This window comes from Callospermophilus lateralis, chromosome 6 (assembly GCF_048772815.1).
Source record: "Callospermophilus lateralis isolate mCalLat2 chromosome 6, mCalLat2.hap1, whole genome shotgun sequence".
Taxonomy (NCBI): domain Eukaryota; kingdom Metazoa; phylum Chordata; class Mammalia; order Rodentia; family Sciuridae; genus Callospermophilus; species Callospermophilus lateralis.
The window spans coordinates 46,735,305-46,762,513 of NC_135310.1; the positions used below are offsets into that span (position 1 = coordinate 46,735,305).

A 27,209-nucleotide genomic window follows, 5' to 3' on the forward strand; every position below is an offset into this window, starting at 1 on the left:
TGTCCATGGGTGAATGAGCAGGTAAGCAAAAGATCGTTTATAAGTCATGTATACATAGAGTGAAAAATTACTCATCCCTATAAAGGAAGGAAATTCTGGCATATACTACAAACTGGATTAATCAGAAGATATTTTACTGAGTGAAATAAATCATTCACAAAAAGATAAATCCTGTTTTAACTTATATGGGGTCCAAGAAGAGTCAAATAATAGAAAGTAGAAAGCTGATTTCCAGGGAATAGAGTAAGGTATGGATTGGGGGAGATGTTTATTGGGTATAGAGCTTAAATTATGCAAGGTGAGTTCTGGAGATTGGTTGAACAACAGTGTGAATGTACTTAATACACTGAACCTATACACTTAGAAATGGTTAAGCTGGTAAATTTTGTTATGTTATCTTACCACAATTCTAAGTAAAAACCCTTCTGTCTTCTAGAAATGCCTAATCCCATTCTCTTCTCCACAGTCCCATTCTCATAACTCTCTTCCACTCAAAGGAGAGAGAGAGTGTTAAGAACTCTAAATGAAATGTAGATAGCATAATTTTAGCAATGTGTTAATCCTTGAGAACCAGTAGTAATTTCTAATAGAAACATTTAATATTTCATGTGTTATGAGCTATAAAAATTCTCTTTAGCTTCAGGTCCTAGAAGAAAAAAATAAGAATTTGCAAGAGACTTTGCTAGATGCAGAAAAAAAGCTCGAAGAGTTCAAAAAACAATGTCAAGAAAAAGAAGCCCAGTTAATTTGCCAGAAAAAGAAAGAAAAGGAGTTAGTATCTTCCGTTCAGAGGTAAGAAAACTTTCCAAATCTTTTTACATTGTTTTAAGTTATTCATAGTTCATCAAGCATTTCATTTAAAGTATATTCATTTATAATTATTACTTTATTCTTCTTCTTGTAAATGGACTGTTAAGAAATATAATTTCAGCCAGGCGCAGTGGCACACACCTGTAATCCCAGCAGCTTGGGAGGCTGAGACAGGAGAATTGTGAGTTCAAAGCCAGCCTTAGCAACTGCGAGGCACTAAGCAACTCAGTAAGACCCTGTCTCCAAATAAACTATAAAATAGGGCTGAGGATGTAGCTCGGTGCCCTGAATTCAATCCCGGTACCAAAAAATAAAAATAAACTAATAAAGTATAATTTCACTGGAACAGATTATTTCAGATGTGATTTAACATTTTGAAGCAATATACCAACATCTTGCCAAAGGTTTAGATGAGATTAGTAAATAATGAGCAAACAAAAACAAAAAACAATTGAAGACTGAGAATATTAATGAAAGTCCTCTGTTGGCTTTGACAAAACTTAAGTAAAAATTCTAAATAACAAAACAATGAGGGCCAGCAAAATACTTACACTGCATTCTTTAATAGGCTATGTCAAAAAGGAAGTAATGGGCTCCTATTTCACCTTAATGCAAGTAACAGATATAGCAGTTTTGACATGTACCTTCCGATTCAACTCAAATATCTTGCCTTATATGACTCTTTTAAATTAATACAGCTAGAAATACAGTGAGTATCATTAGTATCATATTGAAATAGAGTGACTATCATATTCAAAATGTGTGGTTAAGCTTGGAAATTAATATTGGATTCCTAGAACACCTAGAGAACTACTATATGCCTAAAGAATAATTCTCTTTCTTATTTAACTTAAACCTTAATGTTTTAGTCAGATTTATCACCTCTGTGACTAAAATATCTGACCAGAACAATTATAATGGAGGAAAGGTTTATTTAAGGGCTTATGGTTTTCAGAGGTCTCAAACCATAGACAGCTGGCGTCATTCCTCAGGGCTCCTGGTAAGGTAGAAACAACATGGTGGAAGAGTGTGGCAGAGGGAAGTAGTTCATAGTTGATCAGAAAGCAGAGAAAGAAACTCCACTCTCCAGATATAAAATATATGTCCAATAGCCACGTCCCCATTTAACCACCTCCAGCCATACCCACCCACCTCCAGTCACCACTCAGTTAATCCCATTAGGGATTAATTCACAACACAATGCTTTCTCCTCTGAACCTTATTGCATTGTCGTACATGTGAGCTTTTGGGGGATACCTCACATCCAAACCATAATACTTAATATCAACTATAAATAGATAAAACTATCCTCAAGAATAATATTAAAAAGCAATAAAAAAACTAAATGTAAGAAAAACATTAAAGTACAAACTGTTTTCAGCTTTTAAATAAAAATCTATCAGATTCTATATCGATTTCATGTTAATATTGCTTTGCTACTTCTTTCAAAGTCTTAAGTATAGGTTGACCTGTTTTTTTCCTTGAATTTAAAGTAGAAAAGTCTCTGATTGCTGAGATAATTCAGTCTTCAGTCTTTCTGATGTCAGCTCAAAAAAAAAAAATCACATATTTTAGATTCTACCTTTATTTTTCTCCTATTTGATGCTTTTTTTTTTTTTTGCACTTTAATTTTCCTCTTTTATAACCCCATATCTTATACCTAATCTTTAGTCTAAAACACCTTCATGAGCTGGGATTGTGGCTCAGCAGTAGAGCATTTGCCTAGCATGTGCAAGGTGCTAGGTTCGATCCTCAGCATCACATAGAAATAAACAAATAAAATAAAGATATTGTGTCCAACTACAAATACACACATACATACACCTTCATAATCTTTACTTGTATTCAACCATATAGCTTTTTTTTTCATCTTTATGGTAAAATGAAAGCAATGTAGCTGTTCTAATTTATAAAGCACCATGATAACAAACTTTAAGCTATGTATTTTAAGAGCAGAATTAACAACATCTGAAGATAATTGAATATTATCTTGTCACATTGTGTGCTTTTATATATTTATATGATTTTAAATTTATACGGTGCTGGTATCATCCTAGAAAATTTCTCTTGCTTTCAAGTAGATATAAAGAAAAAAAGTTTGTTAATATTCTTCAATACTTGTATGGTTTTGGTGTCACTTGACTTTGGGTCCAGAACCTTAGCTTCCTCAGCCATGTAATAGTCCTTAAATTTCAAAAGAACTTCAGATATGTATGTGATCATGAATTATGTCATATTTTAATCTAATTTATATAATATTTCTAAGTTTCTTTTTTAACTCTTAAGAACTTTTGGAATTTATAAATTGAGAAAATAGAAATTAAAATTAAAATATGTGGTAATAGTTTTCTCTGCTTTTCAAGAGAATTATTATTTTTTGAAATCAGCATCTACATTTCCTGCACATATAATATGCATGAAAAAACTTACTTGCTATTTATGAGAACACATACATTTTTTCCCTTCTGCATTCCTGGCTTACTTTTTAATTTGAAAGACTTCAATATTTTTAATGAATTTTCTCTCTCTTGAAATGTTACAAGTAGATGGAAGATAGTGTCTTGACATTGAATTGTGTGTCTTGACATTGAATTGTGAAAGAACTTATTTTGAAATAGAAATTATTTTTCATTTATAGATTGAAAAAAGTATTTTATTATAAGTAACAGTGTATTGCAAAGCAGTAGACTACATGCTAATACATAAAACTGTCTCTTGCCATTATTTATATATAAAACATGTCTGAAGTGCTTATTGTACCATCTAGGATTATCAGTTCTTTGCAATCTAAATATGGCATTGCCTGCTTTTGGAAGAGAGAAAGCTTTAGACACCCATAATACATGAAAAAAAAAGAAAAATAATGAAAATATAAAAACCTAAATCATAAGAAACTTCTCTTTTAGGACTCTGCTACTAGAGAATGACAAACTAGAGTTTTTTCTAGCTTTCACTTAGTTGTTTTTGTTTCGATTTTGGTCATTATTGTTAATGATATGATTTCTTTTAACCCAGACATTATTGTTGTTCTGTTCTCAAGGAGAGTATCTCCCACGCTGCCCCTTTAACCTTTTATTTTTAATGTGCCAGAGGGGCTTCCTTATGTTGTTTACTCTTTGCCATAGATAGCATAATAAACTTGCCAAGTTGCAAACATAGTGGAGTGCTATTCTTATGAATGCAGGAGAATGTAATTCTGAATGTTTAGGCAACAAAACTATCCTTAGAAGCAGACTTTTGGTCAACTTAAAAAAAAGGGCAAAAGATGTATATGCATATTCATAGTCTCCCTGCTGCAGTCATCTTAGTTGAAAAGCTGTGCTTTTAGGGAAGAAAGAATGAACAGAGTGTTAGATTAGAGAGCTCAGATTTGGATAATGAAGAACTTTACTGAGGCCTAAGGATGTCACATACTAAGCAACTCTGGTCTCAAAGTTTCCTTTTAGAGAAGGTGATAAGCCTCTAGCTAATGGGCCTTTCTTATTTGTATAAAATAGATAGTCATATACTTTCTGTGCATCTTGATTGTTGCTTGATTAAAAATGTTATAGACTCTAAGATGGACAGTATTTATTTGAAGCCATCAGCCCAAATAAGCAAATAGAGCTGATTTTCGTCATCTAATTATGTTTTTCTAAAACACACAGTTTGCAACAAAAAGTAGAAAGATGTCTTGAAGATGGAATCCGCCTTCCCATGTTGGATGCAAAACAGCTTCAGAATGAAAATGATAATCTGAGGGAACAGAATGAGGCTGCTTGTAAGGTCCGTAGGTGCCTTTGATAGTAAACATGAAATCAGTATTATGTGGGTATAGGTATATAGATACATAATTTATAGCCATTTTTGTGAGTTATGATTTTGTTGATATTTAAATAGCTTATAAAATTTTGAGTTTGAATGTTAGTATTTGGAAAGAAAAAAACCATTTAAGCAAGTATAAAAATTTAATTGAAATAAATGACAAAGCAAAGATTATCTTTTTCTTTTCTAAACTGTTCAAAGTCTGTCTCAAAGTTATTTTTATAAGTTGCATAAAGAAGAGTTTTATTGAGAACTACAGGAAGACTTTTGTCATTTAAATATGTGTGATCAAAGTCATATTGTTGTTTAAAGGATACTTATCATGAAAACTTTTGTAAAATTTATAAAGACACCTTTTAAACAAATTTATAATTTCCTGTGCCTTTTTTTGTTTCATCTTGAAATACTGGTACTTTTAAAAAGCGGTGTGGGAAAAAATGAGTTTATTCACTAAGACTGATTTATTTCCTGTGTTTTAGATAATAGACAACCAACAAGATGAAATTAACAGAATGATTCTAGAAATTCAGGTAAGGAATATTTTATACTATTTTAATTTAGCTACATGCTGACCTAAAAGTGTTAAAACATACATGTGTTTGTATGAAAAGATAATTGTACCTGAGGTAAAGTTAAATTTTTTTTAATATTAATCTTTTTTTTTCTCTTATTATTTTTATTTTTATTTTGCATTACAATTCTTGATACACCTTTATACCACAATTGTCATATCTCTGATTGTATATAAGGTATGTTGACACCAAATTCATACCTTAAATATTAATCTTTTAGTATAGAAAGAAATTTTTATTTAATAAATCAGTTTTTCAAAAATTGTTCTCTGTTCCTCACTTCTTCCTCTCTTTTTATTTGGATGTAGTATATCTCCACGACTTTGAACATATTTGATTTAGATCATCATAATCAAGTAGTTACAACCATGAACTGTTTTTGTCCAATTATTTGATCTTCATACATTATTTCTACCTGGGCATACAGAGCCCCATTCTGTCTATCTTATGCTCTTTATCTCCATCAGATTTTTCTTCAGAGTTTTATAATGAACTGCCTTTCTCTGCCCCATCCTTTAAATATTGTTAATCCTGCAAGCATTTTTGTGTCTACTCCCTGGTATTCCATTAATACTGCCTAATGTTTTTATTATTCTCTCTTGTTCTAATTGCCTTTCCTTATTTTCTAATTACACTCTCCACCACTATTGTCTCAGCCCTGTGATGCTGTTTATTGTGATACATCTTAAGTACAAAGATAATCTGGTAACTCTTATCTGTGGAATATCTCTATTATCTGTGGTCAAAACACTAAATTCTAAGCATCAACACAAAATCAACTTTCATATTGCCTCTCTAACTACCTACCCTCAGTATTCATACCATGCATATGCTGCACATACATATGATGACTCAGTAAATCTTAGTTCTTATATAGTTTCCTGAGAGTGTGTCCTTTTTGGTATGCTCATCTGGCAAATATCTCCTCAGCTTTCAGGATTCTGCAGAGCATTATTTTATAAAACCTTGACCGATTTTTGCTACCTCTTATGTAGCACTGCCTACTCTCTGTTTAACTTTTGCTCCCCTTCCTAATAATTTTATATATTACTATTTCTACAGTATCAAACTATAACACTTTATTTACATATTTTTATCTTTTATTAGTTGCTCAAGACAGTATAATGATCTTGACATATCATACATTTGATTCAAATAGGGTATGAATTCTCATTTTTCCACGTGTACAGATTGCAGGATCACATTGGTTATACATCCATGTATATACATACATCAATCCTAACCTTCTAAATGTCTTGAGAATGGAGGCTGTGGTAGCTCATCTGGAGATTTTGACCTTATCAGAATGCCTGACACATAACACACAGGTCCCAAAATTTGGAGACTAAAAGGATTTTCATTCTTATACTCATTTGCCATGTATTTACATGAGCTACTACCTATTTTCCAGGCACAGTTCTTGTCATATGTGATTCATCAGTGAACAAAACAAGTCCTTATCAATTCTAGTGGAATGAATTGGAAAAATGAAAAATGAATGTCACAGGCTATTAAAGCTTTTTCTGTTAAAAACTTGCTATTTAATGGACTGGGGATGTGGCTCAGTGGTAGGCCTGTCATGCATAAGGCCTTAGTTCAAACCCTAGCACTGAGAAGGGAAAAAAAAAGTTGTTTTTTTTTTTAATTAAGTAGACTAGAAGGCAGTGACAGAAAGTGCTGCATTTCATAATGTGGTCATGAAGTTTTTCCAAAAGAGGAAATATTTGAATATATCCAGGGGGATAGCATGCTAGACAAAGGGAGCAACAAATGTTCTCAATGTTGCCTAGTGTGTTTGCTTCAAGACCAGCAAGAAGGCTATGAGCCTGGAGTGCAGGGATAGAGGCAGAGAGATGAGAGGTAATGCTGAAAAGTAACCTGGACCAGATCACGTGGGACTTATTTATATTTTAATCTGAGTGTGATGAAAAGTCTTTGGGTAGATTTTATGGAGTGAATTTTTAGTTTTATACCTTATAATTCTATTATTCTTTTATTTATTTATTTATTTATTTATTGGCAGGAAGGGAGGAGAGCTACTGGGGATTAAGCTCAGGGGCACTTGACCACTGACCCACATCTCCTGCCCTAGTTTGAATTTTATTTAAGAGTCAGAGTTTCACTGAGCTGCTTAGCACCTTGGTGTGTGTGTGTGTGTGTGTATGTGTGTATGTGGTGCTGGGGATTGAACCAAGGGCCTTGTGCATGTGAGGCAATCATTCTGTCAACTGAGCTATATCCTCAGCCCCAGCACCTCGCTTTTGCTAAAGCTGGTTTTGAACTTGAGATCCTCCTGTCTCAGCCTCCTGAGCCGCTGGGACGCAGCACCCGGCTTATAATTCTAAAACTCTTTAAATGAAAGTAAAAAAGGTAAATGGTTTGCATGTCAGAAATACATATAGTCTGCTTTGATTGTCTTTTGATAGTACTACATGATTTATCAATTTAATTAAACATCAGTCCAGTTCAACAAGTGTATGATCTAAATTAGGAAAAATCAACACATAAACCTTGGCAGGAAACTTGGATCAAAAGACTGGTGAGATTATGTTGGTCACATACTATCCCCTTATGTTATAGTGTTCAGTATATGTTTGTATTAATTCAAATGTTTATCTCATTTGTGGAGGTATTTTAATGTAATTACTCCCATATATTGTCTTTGGTAACATGTATGTCATGATTATTTGCAATTAATATGTAGAACAATATGTAATTTTATGCCATTGAATCTTTGATTATAAAATGTTTGAGCAATCATTCTTTTATTTCTTCCAACTACTTATAGAATTGAAATCAAATTAATGAGTACATTTATTTCCAAATATTTGAGCCCAAACAATATACTCATTAATTCTGTTGTCTTATTATTTGGAAAAATAGCTTTTTCTTTTCTCTTTCTCTGTTTACCTACCTACCTATCTATCTACCTATCTATCTATCTATCTATTTATTTATTTTTACCTTACCAGTTCATTTATCCATTTTGATCATGTAGGCCTATAGATGATAGATTTCTTTCTTTTGAATTGCTTATTTGTTCTTTGTAGAATATATTTTGATGTATCATATATATGTGGAGTATAACTCCCCATTTTTGTCATTGTACATGATGGTGGAGTTAACTGGTCGTTTATTCATATATGTACAAGGAAAATCATGTTTGCTAGATGATAGAATTCTTATAGACACAGACAATAACGATGATTATGTGATATTATTTTTCAAGATATGATTTAAACGACAAATTATACATGGTGCCAATTATGACTCACATCTCTTTCCTAAATTTTATTTATTTAAATTCATGGGTTTTTTTTTTGGCCCCTCATAGTTTAAAAAACTCGGTTTTTGTTTATGTGTTTTTACTTATGACCTTTTATAAACATGTATACTTTGTAAAAACCTGAAAATATTGTTTATTCTAAAAAAAATGAACACTAATTATTTCTCAGGCATTGGAAGTTCTAAAAAGAGCACTTTGACTTGAAAAAGATTTATTGTGTTGAACTGTTGTTAATGAGCATAATTAATAGGCATAGTATCAAGTTGGTAATCTCCTAGAGTAGTTGCCTTTAGTAGCTAATTGTTAAAACTGCCTCAGTTTTCCTCATCTGTCTACTTAAAGGATGGTGAACCTTATACCTATGTAGATTATGATGTCTTTCCCATGTGCTTTACTGCTGATTTTTAATTTCTTCAAATTCCTATGTATAACAAAATACTATTTAATTAATAATAGCAGAGAGCTTTTATATTATTTTTAATATAAATTATGCATTTAGCTATCCCTACAGTATTAAATTCATTGTAAAATTTCACTGCCATTATAGTTTGAATGCTCTTTCTTCCTAACGGTAGTTGGACATTGTTCCATTTTAGAGTGTTTAGTAAACAAAGATAGCAGGTGTTCTTGTTTTGCCTGTGTACAAGTATGCCTGTATGTGTGCTTGTGCTTGTGCATGTGCGTGTGTTTTACTGGAGATTGAACCGAGGGGCATTCTACCACTGAGTTACATCCCAGCCTTTTCATTTATTTAAGACAAGGTCTTCTCTTGCTAAATGCCCCAGGCTGGTCTTGAACTTGTGATCCTCTTGCATCAGCCTCCTGAGTTTCTAGGATTATAATCATGTGCCATAGTGCCCAGCTACATAGCATTTGAGTTTTGCTTTTTACTGCTTCTTTGTGCCCCTGTAAACTACTAAGACCAGATTTGTTCAGTGATCATTTTACTGATTTGGAGTACTGCATTGCTTTGGGTATTAGAAAGTTGTTCTCAGCAGTTTAAATTTAATCTCAAAAGGGAAAAATAAAATCCCATGCTATGTACATTTTATGTCCAATTTTGTAGGAGATTAAAAAATGAGACATTGTTTCATAGTGAAAATTCTGTGTTTAAAGTATAGCTATAGTTTACTACCTCATATCAGATCAAATGAATACTTATCTGGTATAGATTACAGACAAGTTTGATTGACAGCTTTGTGATTTGGGGAAAAATTGGTCTCCTACCAGTAATACTAAATTTGTTGTTGAATATATAAAAAGTACTTTTTTCTATAGAAGTATATGCTAAATTTGAAATTGAATTGAGTGTTATAAAATACAAATTTATGTACTACTTTTTCATCGTTGAGATAATTGTTAACAGGCATGAATACTTCATTTACTCACTGATCTTTTAGAAATGGTGCCTTTCTTTATGTTCTTGAAAGTAGTATAGCTAAACTGGCTTCTTCTCCTAAAGGCTTTTTTTTTCTTCTGTCCATATACAATACAAAAAGATATTTTGCGATAGAACCTTCACTGTCATTTCCATAAATGTTACATTCAGAATGTGATTGAGTTCTACATTGGGCATTACTTTCCTTCCTTTTTTTTCCTCAAAAGCACATTTCACCTTTATAAGCCTTTTTCTTGTTAGCTGTTATCACTGTCTTGTATATTTGTAATCTTTTGGCAGAGGAGATTATAGAGCAAAATGTTTCAGAAATGTGTATCTGTTTTCTCTAATGTTAAAGTGTTTCCTCATTACAAGAACTTATACATTTAAATGGTCTTTCTGAATTGACAGCTATCAGTGAATTATTATAATACCACAAAAGACCATAATGATAGTTCAGAAGTCATTAAGACTTGTTATTCTTAATAGGAATGATTGTAGCCAACAATTTCAAAACTGTTGACAGTCTGTTCAATTTATATTAAGAAGTTTCCAAATTCTCAGAGGAGTCTGTTACAATTTTTACCACATGTCTCATAATCCTTCATCTACTAGATTTTCTTGGTGGAAATATTGGGAAAATGCATTATAAGCCAATAGAATGCCTTATGGATAAAATATAATATCTCGGGTTGGGGTTGAAGCTCAGTGGTAGAGCACTTGATTAGCATGTGTAAGGCACTGGGTTCAATCAAACAAATAAATAAAATAAAGGTATTGTGTCAATCTGCAACTAAAAATAGTTTTTTAAAAAACATAATATTTCTCACCTAAATAAATATCAATTTCTTTAATGTTGTCTTATTGTATAAAGTTTATCTCCTTTATTTTGTTATTATACTGTTGTAATGTGTCCTAAGATGAAGTTTTTTCTTCCTAAAGTTTAATTTTTACAAAGCTTACATGTTAAGTAGATTTTTGATGAATGAAAAACTAAAAATATTCTCATTATAATATTAATATTTTTTGAAACTATCAACCAAAAAATATCCTCAATTAAAAAAAATAAAGCAGCTTTGTAAAAAATGTGCTTACTCTACTTCTTGTTCTTATAAAGAACATGCTATAGTTTTTGCATAATTATGTCAGAAAAGTGTGTAAAGAGTGTATGTCTTTAACTTCTGAAAAATCATTTGTTTGAAATGGGGAGTAGCAGGGAGGGATACAGTTCACTTGAATTGTGAAAGAATGTACTTGGACTTGTTTGTAGTTTGTCAAATCTATATGGATGTTCAAATTATTTGGAATGCTTTTTAAAATACATTTTTCTGGGTCCCAGTTGTGAACCTTAATGAATCATTATCTCTGGGATGAAGTTTGAATTATACATTATACTGCCAAGTTCCCTAGGCAGTCCTTAACATAGCCAGGCAGTGATCCTATTTCTAGAGTTCTCAAGTGTTACAGTCCTCGTTGTGTTTGGTGGACCACGGAGTAGGAACTGTGTGGTAAGACAGGCTTAAATAAGAATAAGGTTTAGTTTCTTAGACACCTGGATATGTTTTTGAGTACATATAAGCTGTTTTGCTAGATCTTACAAACCAGAACATAGATCAGAAACTAGATGTAAAGAAATTCAGGCAGATTATTTTTTCTTTTTATTGCTAATTTTTCATATAACAATTTTATGATATAATTCACATAATATTTTGTTCTCATATTTATGGTGTATGCTTCAATATTATTAGTATATTCACAGATATGTGCAGTGAAGACCACAATGAATTCTAGAACATTTTTATGTTCTATAGGAAAAAATCTCCATAGATTTGCTTATTCTGGACCCTAGATGTATCCAGAGTCTTATGTGTTTCTTTTTCTGACCCATATTTAGCTAGTAAACTCCTAATTTCCAGCTGATACCATGTACTATGGCATAACTTGCTTCACAGACTAATTCATTCTGGCTCCTTTGAGGACTAGTTAGTTACTTAGGTTAGTATTTGAGATTTGTTCTTACCCCAGGAGTATTTTCCAGCTATCTTTTTCTCTCTGGGAAAGTAACCTAGTCTGAAGAACCCATAAATCTAAAAGTAGTCTACCACATGCCTGTTGCCACAACCTCCAGTGTTTTTGAGAGTGCTCCTAGGCTTGAATTTCTCTATATTGCAGTTGAAGTCAGTTTGTTATAGATACCTTTGGAACTCCCTGTTCTATGACCTGCTTCTCCTCAGGCAAAATCTCTTTAAGCCAGATCAGTGGGTGTGGGGACAATGGCAGTCTTCTGAGTGACACCCTTACTTTAGGAGCTGAATAGTCAGTGGAGGTCTACTGGACAACATCTCCCTTGTCTCCTTAACTTGCTTGGCCCAGCATGTAACACTCCTAACCCCATTCCACACCCCAGGTAAAGCCTCCATCCCAAGTGATGATCTGAGTGGAAGAAAGGAGCCCCCACATTTTGGCTGTTCATTCCTGAAATATGTAACAAGGGGCAGGATTATAAACATTGATGTCCTTTCTCTTCTGGAAAGATAGTTCACCTGGGAGCTGAGCAGAGGGGGAAACCCTGTATTATTTATTGAGCCAGAGTCTGGGGTGGAAGTTCTATCTCAAGCTATGAAAGAGGGATATGGTGAGTCTTGTTTTGTAAATCAGTCTCTTGCTTTCCTGATTTTTCTCAAATAGATATCTGTTTCTTCATTTGCCTGCCTGCTTTTAGGATCATTTCCAGAAACTTTAAATGTTTTCTAATATTCACCCATTTTGTTGAGGAGCAAATCTGCAGGGTTTCTCATGCCATTGTGCTGAAAGCAGAACTCTCAGGCAATGGTTTTCAGAGTTATATCAATGCAAAATGACAGCTAACTGAAGAAAGGAATTAGAGCTGTAGACGATCTTAGATTCTTATAAACAGGAAACTAAAAAATGGCATTTGCATAATTCTTGTTTGCTTTTTTAGTTTTTACAAGTATTTTGAAAATTTACCCATAGAAATGAAGAAAAGGGATTTTTTTGGTGGGGGGAGGGATGTGTGGGGGTACTTGAAATTGAACCCAGGGGCACCTAACCACTGAGTCATATCCCCAGTTCCTTTTTATTTTGAGACAGGGTCTTGCTCAGTTGCTTAGGGCTTGCTGAGTTGCTGAGGCTGATCTTGAATTTGTAATCCTCCTCCTTCAGTCTCTCAAGTTGCTGGGATTACAGGCATGTGCCACTGTGCCCAGCAGGAAAAAGGATTTAATATTTGCCCATACTTAGACCAAAGTGAGAAATAAAGCTTCTGGTGCCAAGCACAGTGTTTGTTAAGGTGGCGGTGAAGTAATGATGATATTACATGTTACAGGAACTCTGCTCTCTGGTTAATATTTGTTATCTCTAAACTTCAGTCAACTTACAAAGTAAGAAAACATGTTTTTTAATACATGGAAGAGCTGAAAGAGGTTACAACTAAGATTCTAATTCATGTTCTTTTGACTTCAAATGTTTATGTTCTTGGCATTACTCTTAGCTTCCTCAAAGTGAAAAATTCCAAAAGAAAAGCAAAAATGCACCAAAAAAGTGTTGTCTGATTCCTTCTTTATGGAGGCTCTAATAACAAATCATTTTAAATGAAAGGTCTTTTCCCATAATGATTTTTAAACTGCTGCACATCAGAAAACCAGGATCTTCTGTGGAAAAACCTTAAATTCAATTGCCCTGAAGTATAATTAGGAAATTTTGTCTCCAAAGTGAAATGTATTTTTTAATATATTGCAGTCTGCACTATGATGGTGGTATTATTTGTTCCTTGAGCTCAAATAAAATGCCTCATCGTATTTTGTTACATTTGTTTTAGGAGCTTTCTAATGAACAGTCTTTATCCAGTTTGGCATTTGGCATAGGGCCTTGCACAGAAAAAGATGCCCGGTAAATATTTGTTAAATGAGTGAAATAGCCTTTTTATTAAAACAAAAAACAAATTAGGTATTGACTGGTTACTTTTGCATTGACTCATTAGTTTAGCTCATTCAGTAATTTTTTCTGAGATTGTACCACGGGTCACTTTTCTAGGGGATAACTAGTGAACAAAACAAGCAAAAGCCTTTGCTCACAAGAAAATTCACGCACTGTGCTGAATTTGGAAACTACTCATTAATAGCTAATCTGCCTTCTCTGTGCTCAGTCTAGAAATCTTAGAATTATTCTTAGCTCTTCTCTTATTTCACATTTGTCTGCAAATTCTTTCACCTTCACAGTATATCTAGAATGTGGTTGCTTCCAGATTCGCCTCCATTGCCACCCTGCTCTAAGCCATCTTTGTTTCTCATCTGTTACTTCTTCCTGTTTCCATCCTTCTCTGCCCACAGTCTGTTCTCATCTGTCTGAGTGATCCTATTGAACAAAAATCAGAATACATCATGTGTCTACTCAGAACTCTTCAACTGCTCCTTAGGACTTAGGAGACCCTACCCACTCTGTTTTCCATGCTGCCTTCATCTCTGACCCTACTATAGCTCCACTGTTCTTAGTATGCTAGTTATCTTGTGTCAGATCTTCCCTAGAACCTTTGCACTGACTAAAACACTCTTTCAAGATATCTGGAAAACCTAGTTTCTTATTTACTTCAGACCTTTGCTTAAGTGTCACCTTTTCCAGAAGCCCTTACTCTCTAGCCTCCTTAAGATTTTACAATACTCTATTTGATATTCTCTACAGTAGTAATCAAATTATAACACACAAAACTATGTTATATTATATTTACTTTGTTTCCTTTAGTCTTTTTTACCTAATAAAATATTTGTGAAGGCCAAGAGCTTCGACTGTTTTGTTCACAGAATTGTGTTTATATGAGTAATTGCATAATGTAACTGTGTAAACTTTGAGCATATCTGAACATGTACATATATTTGTGGATATGTGTGTTGTAGAACTAATGTTTTTTTTTTTTCCCTAAGTATTTCTTGTTGTGTGTATAGAGTAGATAAAGTCTGTTAGCTAAGGTACATCTGGCTTTCCTTCATTTGAGCTTTTTGTATATGGGTCATTCCCAAAATATTTGTCATCAAAGCAGTATATGTACTTAGAAGTATCTTCAACTTCAGAAATGAACATAGTATATACCAGTAGGTTAGTAACTTAGCAGAATTTTTTAAAAATATTATTTACATGGGAATTTAAGAGATATAGACATTTGAATTTAATTCAAATTTTTAATTTTAATAAGCCCCCATATGTCTAGTGAATTATAAACATTGTTATTTTGAACTTAACAAAAATCAAATATTTATTTCAGTAAATAATATAGGTTATTTTATTTAAGTGTACTGTGCCACCATTTTGAGCAATTATATTTTTAAAATCTTCAGGAGACCTCACCTCAAAAACTGCTTTGCAAAATTCTTTTGTGAAATAACATGCATTATTCATTCTTGATAAGATAAAAACTCTATAGATAAAATGTACAAACTTGGTATTATGGATTTATATGTCAAAAAAATACATCTTTGCATTTATCAAAACTACCACGTCTCAAAAGCTTATATGATTTTATGTTAAAATACCCAAAAGGAACTACTTACCAAAACCTCCTCTGTTGTTAAAGGACAGAATGGTTACAAAAAATCAACAACAACAACAACAACAAACCCCTACAAAGAGCCAGGTGTGGTGAGGCATGCCTGTAATTCCAGTTACTTGAGAGGCTGAGAAAGAAGGATGGAGTCCAGCCTGGGCAATTTAGCAAGACCCTACCTCAAAAATAAAACGTACTAGGCATGTAGCCCAGTGATGAGTAGTAAATAAATAAAATAAGAAATGTTATTATGTTTTTACGTGAACTTCATTTTGGAGATGTAGTTTAATATTCAGACTTTATTCTGTTTTGTCTTAATTTGAATCTGATGAGCCCATAAGTATAGTTTTTTTCCTCCCTTTATCTTCAAATCCTAAAATATATACTTTTTCATACAATTTAGGATAAAGAGCTAATTAATGTTTTTGTGGTGAGAGGTTGCTGTCTGACAGCTCCAACACTCATTCCTGGTATTATCCTAGAAATGGTACAATTTGAACCTTCTAGGAAAAGCTCATCTGTGAGCTCTTTACCCCTGTTAAGGGGTTTCCTGATAAGTACCCTTAAGTACACCCAATCTTACATGTTAACCTTGATGTTATTTACCAAATCCAGTTTTCCTTCTTTTGACAAATAGCACCACTGCCAAACACTTCTGCTTTTCTGATGAAGAAGGCTGCCTGTGTCATCCATCATCTATTTAAATTTAGCCTTACATAGAAACATGAGTCACTAGCTAATTATTAGTTGCATTCAAGGTGACTCTGAATTGGTTGAAATATAACACACTGTGAGCTTTTAAAGAATTATAACATTATGAAAACATCCCTCTTCGGTTCAGTTTTCAGTGTTAAGATGTGAGTTTTAGAGTAGTTTATCTATGATGCTTTTCTTCTATAATTCTAATAAGCAGTCACAAAATTTAAGAAAATTTAGTTTGAATTCTGGATTACAGCCAGATCTTATCAGGTCAGAAAATCTTTGCAGGACAAATAATTCTCCATATGTCATTGAATCAATGAATTATGAGGGAATTTTAGTGTCTAAAAATATACACAGAGAGTCTCATATGTCTGCATGCTGTGAATTACATTTTTGTCACATACAGAACATTTTTTTTTCTTGGAAGAAAATGTATTATTATATGGTTTTATTGGTTTTTATCCAGCTTTTGAGTTTTTTTAAATATATTTTCTTTATTTAGAATAAATTAAACTTGAATGTGTATTACTAAGAAGTCTATATTTATCCTTCTCTCTCGTGCTTGGTGATAGCTGTCTCTCTTATTCCATCCAGAGATAATGCAGAAAAAACTCTAATATAAATTCTATGAATTATGTTTTGGGTAGTCATTATATTGGAGTATTTTTAGTTGAGAATAAATACAGACCTGGAAGGAAAAAAAAAAGATATTCTTCCCTGGTCATATGTTTGTTGATTTTGTGGTCTAACCAAAGGAAAAAAGCTGATAGAAATACCTAGAATTCACTAGTAACTATAGAATTTATGGCAAGGTTTTCATTAGTGTAAGATGAAAATTCGGACTAATCAGCTCAAATAATCTAAGTACTCTAAAAATGTCCTCTATATAACCTTGGTCAACTCAGGGTTTTCTTATAATAGTATCATATCTAGATGATTTGTAATTTTATAAAGGAGTAAGAAAGAGTTTAATTTATTGAAGTCCCCCAATAAATTTATGGGATTGAGATCAACACCATGTAACATAGTTAGTAAACAGAAGGGAGACTGTGCCAACATATTGCCAATAAACAAAAAAATAAGAATTATTTGTCGTGTAACATTAAATAACAACTTTAAATTTGATGTGTTTTACACAGATTAAACATTTCCTTATGAAGTTTTTTTGTTTGTTTGTTTTTTACTTTTTTCTTGAAGCCATTCACTCTATAAATAATGAGTCATTTTTAAAGTAAAGGTTTAATCTTCTCAGAAACTAGGAAGGGAAAAAAATTGAAATTATTCAGACTCAATATTCCTTATTACCTGTATGTGTGTTAACATGCTTTGCTTCACAATTTTTGTTGTTATTGTTCTAGTCAATGCAGGGCAAACTTTCTAAAGAAAAATTAAACACACAAAAGATGATGGAAGAACTGGAGAGGAAAGAGAGAAACCTGCAAAGATTAACAAAAGCACTGCTTGAAGTGAGTAGATGAAATTCAGACTGCCTTGAAAGGATGATTCACTACCTATTTAAGTTTAAGCCAATGCTTATTTTGATTTTGTACATATTAATTAATAGAAAGTTTTCAAGGAGACTTGACTATGATGTGCCAGTTAATTAAATTCATTAGGTTTCTTATGAAAATCAAAAACAAATTTATTTTTCTTATATTTAAATCTGTAAAATGGTATTCTAAAGCAAAGCCAAATGCTGTCTGAACATTTGGTCCCAAAGTGAAAAATAAATCAGGCATAAATTGAATATAAACAAAATTACCCTTGGGCTGGGGATATAGCTTAGTCTGTAGAGTGTTTGCCTTGCACACACAAGGTAATCCCCAGCACCACAAAAAAAACAAAACAATATTACCATTGAAAATCCTTAAGGAAGATGCATTGTTGGCAGTTCATCATTAGAACAGATCATGCTTTCTCATTTGAGATAAAGTATTTGACCTGTGTGTAAGGACCTATTATACAAAAAAGTACATATTTTAACGGTCATAATTGTATTTCATCCATATATATTTAAGAATGCATCTCCAAAAGTTAAGGTAAAGATATGAAATTCATGTCAAATTCTGCTGGTGTGAATATGCAATGTATGATTATTCCATTGTAAGTGACAAACTGATTTCTCTGGGTTAAGGTTATGGCCCAGCCTGACTTTTTGCATTGTAAAGTTATAGGCCTTGCAAATAGCAAAGGATCTGTGGGACTGTGTGAATATGCAGTTTTTCAGTACCGTTTCTCCATCATTGCCTAAAGTATGAGATGATTGAAAAATGGTATAAATGGTATTTTCCCCAGTTATATTCTTCCTTTTACACCTCTTAGTTGATATTCATCTGTTAGAGTTTTTATCACCCAAAGCTATTTGGTTATTCTGAAAAATAGTTCTAAGTGGACAGCTAATTAAACTATTACTACTACTACTACTACTACTACTACTAATTTTTGTTTTATATTGTTTTTTTGGAGTGCTGGCTATTAAACCAAGAGCCTTGCACATGCTTGACAATCCTCAACCCTTTAAACTTATCTTTTTTTGGTGGGGTGGGGTACCAGGGATTGAACCCAGAGGTGCTTAACCACTAAACCACATCCCCAGCACTTTTTTAAAAAATTTGAGACAGATCTCGCCAAGTTGCTAAGGCTGACTTTGGATTCCTCCTGCCTCTGAGCTGCTGGGATTACAGGCACACACCATCATGCATATCTAAACTTAATTAGCAGTATTCAGGATAAGGAGGTGATAATTTTGGATATAAGGGTAGCAGTTTCATGAATATAGTAAGTCAAGAGTTCATATTAATGCTTCCAACTTAAATTTAACAATTCATAATTATTGAGTTTTTCTCCCATCTTTGTATTTGTATTTGTATTTTTTCTATTAAACTGAAATTTTTTGTTTGTCAACATTAATAACAAGCTTTTTTTTCTTAATATAGAAAAATTCACTTCAAAGTAATTAAATAACTATTGCTATTAACAGTAAAAAATAATAGAATCGGGCCTAATTTTTCTTTGTAGTTTTTTTTTGTCCTTAGAATAAATTTTATTACAGAAAAATACACACACAACCAAGATGTTCATTATATAAGAAATTCTAGAACCTAAGGCTGTTTTGGATATGGGTTTTTGGTTTTCTCTCAGGTTTATCCTAAGGCATCAGAGGAACTGTGTCCACTATATATATTAATGTATTTCTTTTTCACATTGCACATATGCAGTTGAATTTGGTTGATATGCATATAATATGACATGCAGTATGATAATATAGACTTGTTTATAGTCTTGGAGAAAAAAACATTAAACCTATATTGCTTTTGAGTACTTTTCCTCTAACAACTCTTTTTTTTTTTTTTTTTTCTTCAGCCATTGCAGAACCAAAGACAAACAGAAGAGACATGCTCTTTATTGGATCAGGGCGAGGAAGCAGACCAATCTAGGCAGCAGACAGTTCTTTCTAAACGGCCACTATTTGATTTGACTGTGATTGATCAGCTGTTCAAAGAAATGTCCTATTGTTTGCTTGACTTGAAAGCATTGTGCAGTATTCTTAATCAGCGAGCTCAGGGCAAGGAGCCTAATCTTTCATTATTACTGGGAATTAGATGTAAGTGGCTGATGACTTGTCTTTATTTTATTGCTTAACAATTAGAAACCTGTCTTCATTAATCAGGAATTTCTTACTGTCTTTTCTCTGTTTATTTTTGTTATCTTCTTTCATACTTAGGTTTATAAGTTTCTGACTCAATTTATGGGTTTAGGTATACCTGTTATTACTTCATTAATATAACTTACCTCATTACATAACTTACAGAAGTGAGCAGGTCATGGTTGATATGGACTTCCCCTTGGTAGAATGCCTAGATATTTTTCCTATACCAAATCTGTAAATGTGTGCGTGGAGTAGAAGTAGGAGTGAATTCCTAATTACTCTTCTATAAAAGTAATAATTCTTTTGTTTTTATGGTGGTTGTATGATAATGCCCAGCCATGTATTCACTGGTAAAATGTTAGATAGATAATACTTTTTCCTTGATACACAGTGTGTGTTACATGGCAGTTGCTTAATGTGAGGGCCAGTACTTTCAAATGAGCCAGCTTTCACAGCCTACAGATCTGTTGTGCTTGTCATGCATACCTGTTGTCTTTGCCCTTTTCCATGTGACACCCACCCACGTTCTGCCTCAGTTCTATCTTCCTCCACACATAATTGTAAGGACTGCCACAATAAAATCCTAGTATGAGCCTTCCTTTTTGTGCTACTTTGGCAGGGATGTTTATCTCTACATATGGTTCCAAATTAGTAGATACTGGCATGTTGATTCATTTTTAATAGAAAAGAAATAGACTTTAGTAAAAAGATAAGAACAGAAAGAACAAAACCACAAATAAGGCTTATAAATGGACTTGTTATATTGAGTAACTGTCTCATAGTATGGTTCTTATATGACCAAAGTAAGGACTAGTTCTGTCTCCAGTTTCATTAAAAAGATTCCAGCATCTTGTCTCATCATAATTATTTTGGCAAATCAAATAATGCTTTTAATCAAGTATATCACTTGTTAAGTGAAACATGTATCTATATTTAGCAGTGTCAGCAGGATTTTCTCTTCCACTTCATAGATGTCTGTACACATGTGTGGGTATTTAAAAACACTTCATGTTTTAAGTATATTCACTTACTCAGCAAATACTTATCAGTGCTCCAGGTACTAAGTTAGGTGCTGTTACTGGAGATAAATTGAATACATTCCTTGCCCATACATTAAACAAATTATCTGAGCATCGTTGTAAGTGTTGTAATGGAGACATGGACAAAGGACAATAGGAGCACAAGGGAGACAAGCAACTAAATCATCTACATGGGAATGGCTGTGAATATTCCATGGAATAGCTGGAGTTTGGTATGTATCTTGAAGAGGAAAAGGAGAAGGTTGCCAGGTGAACATGAGGTGGCTTAGTTAGGAATGATCTCTTGGAAGCAAGAAGTAAAGGCTCACCCACAGAAGACTGATTTTTGCCTACCATTTTAGAGCTGTTCCCCCTTTCAATCATTTTGTAATTTTTAAATTTTTTACATAAATGACAATAGTGGAATGCATTACACTCATTATTACCCATATACAGCACAATTTTTCGTAACTGTGTATAATACAAAGTATGTTCACGCCAAATTATGCCATTATACATGTACTCTTTTTTTGCATTATAATTCTTAATATACATATATACCACAATTTTTCATATCTCTGTGTATAAGGTATATTGACACCAAATTCAAATCTTCATACATGTGTTTTGTATAATGATGACCATCGCATTCCACCATCCTTGCTATTCCCCTACCCCCTAACCCCTTTTCCCTATCTAGAAATAATCTTCCTCCCATGCTCTCCTCCCTACCCCACTTTGAGTCACCTCCCTTATATCAGAGAAAACATTCAGCATTTGGTTTTTTGGGATTGGCTAACTTCACTTAGCATAATCTTCTCTAATGCCATCCATTTCCCTGCAAATTCCATGATTTTGTTCTTTTTAGTGCTGAGTAATATTCCATTGTGTTTATATGCTACATTTTTTTTAATTCTTCCACTGCAGGGCATCTAGGTTGGTTCCACTAGCTATTGTGAATTGTGCTGCTATAAACATTGATGTGGCTGTGTCCCTGTAGTATGCTGTTTTTAGGTCGTTGGGGTATAGTCCAAGAAGAGGAATAGCTGGGTCAAATGGTGGTTTCATTCCCAGATTTCCAAGGAATCTCCATACTGCTTTCCAAATTGGCTGCACCAATTTGCAGTCCCACCAGCAATGTATGAGTGTACCTTTTTCCCCACATCCTCACCAAAACTTGTTGTTTGTCTTCATAATAGCTGCCATTCTGACTGGAGTAAGACGGTATCTTAGAGTAGTTTTGATTTGCATTTCTTTGATTGCTAGAGATGATGAGCATTTTTTCATATATTTGTTGATTGATTGTATATCCTCTTCTGAGAAGTGTCTGTTCAGGTCCTTGGCCCATTTATTGATTGGATTATTTGGTTTTTTGTTGCTTAGCTTGTTGAGTTCTTTATATACCCTGAGATTAGTACTCTATCTGATGTGTGAGGGGTGAAATTTTGCTTCCAGGATATAGGCTCCCTGTTCACCTCACAGATTATTTCTTTTGCTGAGAAAAAACTTTTTAGTTTGAACCCATCCCACTTATTGATTCTTGGTTTTAATTCTTGTGCTATAGGCATCTTATTAAGGAAGTTGGGGCCTAGCTCCATGTGATGAAGATTAGGGCCTACTTTTTTTCTATTAGACACAGAGTCTCTAGTTTAATCCCTAGATCCTTGATCCATTTTGAGTTGAGTTTTTGTGCATGGTGAGAGATAAGAGATTCAGTTTCATTTTGTTGCATATGGATTTCCAGTTTTCCCAGCACCATTTGTTAAAGTGCATGCTTTTGGCACCGTTGTCTAATAGGATAGTTGTAATTTTGTGGGTTAGTCTCTGTGTCCTCTATTCTATACCATTGGTCTACCAGCCTGTTTTGGTGCCAGTACCATGCTGTTTTTGTTACTATTGCTCTGTAGTATAGTATAAGGTCTGGTATTTTGATGCCACCTGCTTCACTCTTCCTACTTAAAATTGCTTTAGCTATTCTGGGTCTCTTATTTTTCCAGATGAGTAACCTACATTTTTTACTATAGCATTTGTTAATGTTTTGCATAATATGGTAATAGAGCTATCGTAATATGAACAAAAGATTCAGGAATCTTACCTCTTTCAGCCCACACCCCAATGTATACTTCTTCCAATCATTGAAGTTCAAACCTGGAATCCTTACCTTATATTTATTTGGTATTGTGAAAATTTGGCCAGCCAACTCTTTTGCCAGAAGCACTGGATTCATTTGAATTTTTATCTCGTAACTCCTTTGGTTAGCTGTTGATTCTGCTCCCCACACTCCTTAAAACTCTTATTACCTTGGTTTCCATGACATCATTCCCTAGGTTCTGCTTTCGCCTTTGTGACTGCTCAGTCTCAGTCTTCCATGGATTTCCTTACTACTTCTGTATTAGGGCTTCCAGAAACTTTTTGTTGGTGGTTTTGTTTGTTTGTTTTTCAATAACATTTTTTTTAATGAAACCAATACCGTTTATTTTATTTGTTTATTTATTATATGGTGCCGAGGATCAAACCCAGTGCCTCACACATGCTAGGCAAGTGCACTGCCACTGAGCCACAATCCCCCATCCACTTGTTGTTGGTTTTTTATTTCTTTTTTTATTTAATCCTTTTTCTGCATAATCTTATACCTGCCCTGTTATTGTTAAACCTTTTCCACCAAACAGATGTTTATCTGTTTCCCTGCCTAGAATATTTCTTCTGGGTTCCTTGTAGTTCATCTGTGTGTATTTGAGAACTGGCTGTTTCATAGGCATCAGAAACTCAACATGGCTTAAGCAGAACCCATCTAAACCTTCTCCTTGCAGTGAGTAAGTAGTACCAACATTCACCTATCACCCTAGCCCAGATTTTTTTACTTCACTTTGCTTTTTCCTTTATCTGTGAACTCCCCAAGCTCTGACCCTCACCCAAATTGATGATTGTTCCTTACAAGATCTTTCATCCCTGTACTATGTGTAACCCATTTTCCTCACAGTCCTTTCCCCAGTCCATTTTTCACATTTTTTCCAGAGTGATCTGTCTTCTAAACCTCGAATCTGGTTTCCTAATACTTACTCTCCTCTATCAGAGAAATAGCACTGCCTACCTTGGTAGCTTATTTCTTGTCATTCTTCTCTCATGATTTGTACCATATCATTTTAGAGCTGGACACTAATTTTATTGAAGTTTGTCAAATTATTTCAGACTCTTTAATTTTTTGCCTCTATACTTTTGTTCATTCTGCTTTCTTGGCCCACTTAGTGAATATTTGATATTTCTTTTGTTAGGGCCGGTTGTTCTCTTCCTTTAGTGCTTCTATAGCTTGTAGTTCAGGTTATCACAATACTCACTGTGCTCATTTGTTTATGAAATCATGTGTAAAGCATTGAGAACAAGCCACTGACCTGCACATTATCATGACCCCTGGACTCAGGGCAAATGTCTATTTAATGTTTGTTAAAATAACAGTTATCTGACCTTATGTCTTTAATAAACTACTAGGACTAATGAAGGTAGAAGAAAAGGTTTATTTCACAGTCACTGGCTCTGCTTGATTTTAGGTTGTGACATGCTCACGAATAGATACTGGAGTAAGTAAGTAAAAGCTAGCTGATTTACTCCTTGTTACTGAGACTTTGGGCAACCAGCTATCAACTTGATTCAGTTGTTTGGGATTATAGGGCCCCAAACCTCTATATATTTTGAAAACTAATATTTGCATGTCAATAAAAACCCATTTTGCAATCATAAAAATTTAAACTACTTCCTCTGCAAATGATTTCTAGATTTTATCAAAAGGAAAGAACTGGGTTCTCTAGTTGAACTTGAAAAGAGACATTTGATTATGTTCTTTTTCACTTTTGGAACATTGTCATCAATTAAATATGTTGAATTTTATGTATTGCTGTATGAATTTAACAACATCTTAATTAACAAAAATTTTAAAGGACCAGGTAGATAATACCTATTTAAATATCAAATGATGCAAGTTTAAATCTGAGCCTCATTCATATTCAGTGCATAATATTATGTTTCCATGATGATTAAGATGAAAATCCTAAAATGTCTTTATTCAAAGCAAAATGAGTCATTCTTCTGTCCATTTTTTATTTACACAGCAATGAATTGTTCAGCTGAAGAGACTGAAAGTGACCACAGCTCAGAAACACTTGCTAAAAGACTGTCAGATGTGTGCCAGTTACGGAGAGACATTGATGAATTAAGAACTACAATATCAGACCGCTATGCTCAGGACATGGGAGATAACTGCATAACCCAGTGATCAAGTGTTGGTCCCACAGCAATAATGATCCATTGTTAAATGCTGCTGAGTTACAGTTCTTCATATTTCTTTTTAAGAGTTACAATGGAAAATTGCAAGTGACATACCACTTGCACATAGGTTATTTGTGTGTGTGTGTGTGTGTTGATTTGTTTAATTGAGGGAAAATAGGAATGTGAGGAGATTTTTAAGGGGCTTATCTAATCAGGCAAAATAATTATCATTTGAAAAATGTGATAAAGTCAACAAGAAAAAGCAAATTTCCAAACTACTGATTTTAGGACCAATTTGTGAATAGTTCCCTTCAGATAAAGGGACAGGATTTTGTTTACTTCTGTAGGTTTTATGTGTTTGCATATGCATATGTGTTTGAGGTTTGTGTGTGTGTAAGTGCTTTTAAGTTCATATAATTATAAGGATTTCAAGCATCAAATCAAACCTTCTAAGAAAGGCACACACTGTTTATTCTTATATTTTTTTCATATGGAAACGTGTTGTATTTTGAATTTTCAGGGGCTAGCTAAATAAGAGTTCCAACAGTAGGCAAGTGTTTAATAGAAGTACAGCAGGCAAAACCATTTGTGATTTAAATAATCACTGAACTGAGATGATGAGGTTCTGGAGTTGAGATGGGTCAGCTTTTTCTCCAGAGTGATTGTAAGAGTGTGAAGTACTGATGCAATAATCTTTTTCATCAGCACTATAATTTATACATTACAAGAAAGTTTAACATAAGTTGAAATTATTTTATCCTGTCTCTTACTACTTACAGTTTTTTGTTATATATGGCAGTATAAACAAAGCCATATATAATTAATGCAAACAAGGCCTCAGATCATTGTTAAGCAAAGATTGTCAGACTGACTCTGGAATAATAGTTTATTTATCAAAGTCTCAGCTTTGTACCTGTTTTAATTTTGCAACTACATTAAGAGAAAGCCAGCTCTTTATATCTGAACTAACACTAACATAAAACAAAATGTAAACCTAGATGATAATTTTATTTCCTTTTATTAGGTATATTTCATTAATAACAGGGTTATAGAATATGAACATGGCTTGGATAATTATTCATCTGGAGGACAGGGTATTAGTATGAAATAAACTGATTTTTAATAGATATGCAACATGTAAACTTCTAAATGAATGTTATCTATGTTTTAGTTCTTCAGAGTTTGAATATACTTAGTTATGGTAAACTATTGTCCCCTATAAATTGGTTTGATTTTTCAATATTGTCAGGGTTTACTTAGGCAAGACTAAAGAAGTGAGGAATACGATGTATAGATCAGTCAGGATGATATTGTTTGTTTGAGAGCAGATCATATGCCTGTTTTCTTGCCAAGCATATGTATACAAAGGCTGCTCCTAGAAAAGATTTTTTTTTTTCTGTTCTCAACAGAGAAAGCATAATAGAGCAAGGCCTTCAAGGAGACACCCAGGAAAACTCTATTTAGAATGTTGGCTTATTTACAGCTCTCATTAAACTGTTACATGATTCTAGTTCAACACTTCACTATAATACACTGTAAGACATCACATCTCCCTTTCTTTCAGTGCCTGAGTCCATGCTGCTCCTCTTTATAGGATTTGGCCACTAAGAAATCATTGCATTATAGTGATTCTGCATCCTAAGGTCCCTGACCTCAGAAAGGACTTAGTCACTATAAGAACTTGGTTTCCTAATGTATTCATTTGGTGTTTTTTGTGTTAGTCCTTCGAAGACAATCAAAAAGTAGTAAATTTGCACCAAAAAAAAAAAAAAAAGGATGCAAAGAATTCTGCCTTACAAGGATTAATATCTGAGAAGATGTCCCTTTACAGAAAAGTGGATCATAATATCTGCCACAGTTCAGCCACAATTGCACCAAATAACATTTTTACATTCTCTTTGAATAGAATTCACACCATCCTACCATGATTTCAAAAATAAGGCACCCTTGGGTCAATAGGTTCTTACTTAAATATCTCCTAAGTTTAATAGTTTATGTTGTGGAGTTTTATGGTTATTATTCTTTCAAGCAGACTTATGACCATTTGTTTTACTCTCTTAAAGGTACAGTTTGTTTGTTTTTTTTCCCTAGCCTGGTTGGGATGAAATGATTTTTTGTTTTAATAAATTTTCTTTCTAAAACTTAAAAATTTAATTTAATTAACATATCTTAAGG

General features: G+C 33.4%; 1 protein-coding gene across 2 annotated transcripts in view; it reads left to right on the top strand.

Annotated features, from left to right (window-relative positions):
• Positions 1 to 26,808, top strand: part of Cep85l (centrosomal protein 85L) — a 153,400-nt gene extending 126,592 nt beyond the window's left edge. For both annotated transcript variants that reach the window (XM_076858308.2, XM_076858309.2), the window contains exons 8-13: positions 638 to 792; positions 4,458 to 4,575; positions 5,094 to 5,144; positions 17,465 to 17,572; positions 19,470 to 19,710; positions 24,878 to 26,808. In XM_076858308.2, coding sequence (XP_076714423.2) covers positions 638 to 792; positions 4,458 to 4,575; positions 5,094 to 5,144; positions 17,465 to 17,572; positions 19,470 to 19,710; positions 24,878 to 25,041 — 837 coding nt within the window. In that variant the 3' untranslated portion in view covers positions 25,042 to 26,808. The remainder of the gene's footprint in view (positions 1 to 637; positions 793 to 4,457; positions 4,576 to 5,093; positions 5,145 to 17,464; positions 17,573 to 19,469; positions 19,711 to 24,877) is intronic.
• Positions 26,809 to 27,209: the final 401 nt, after the last annotated feature.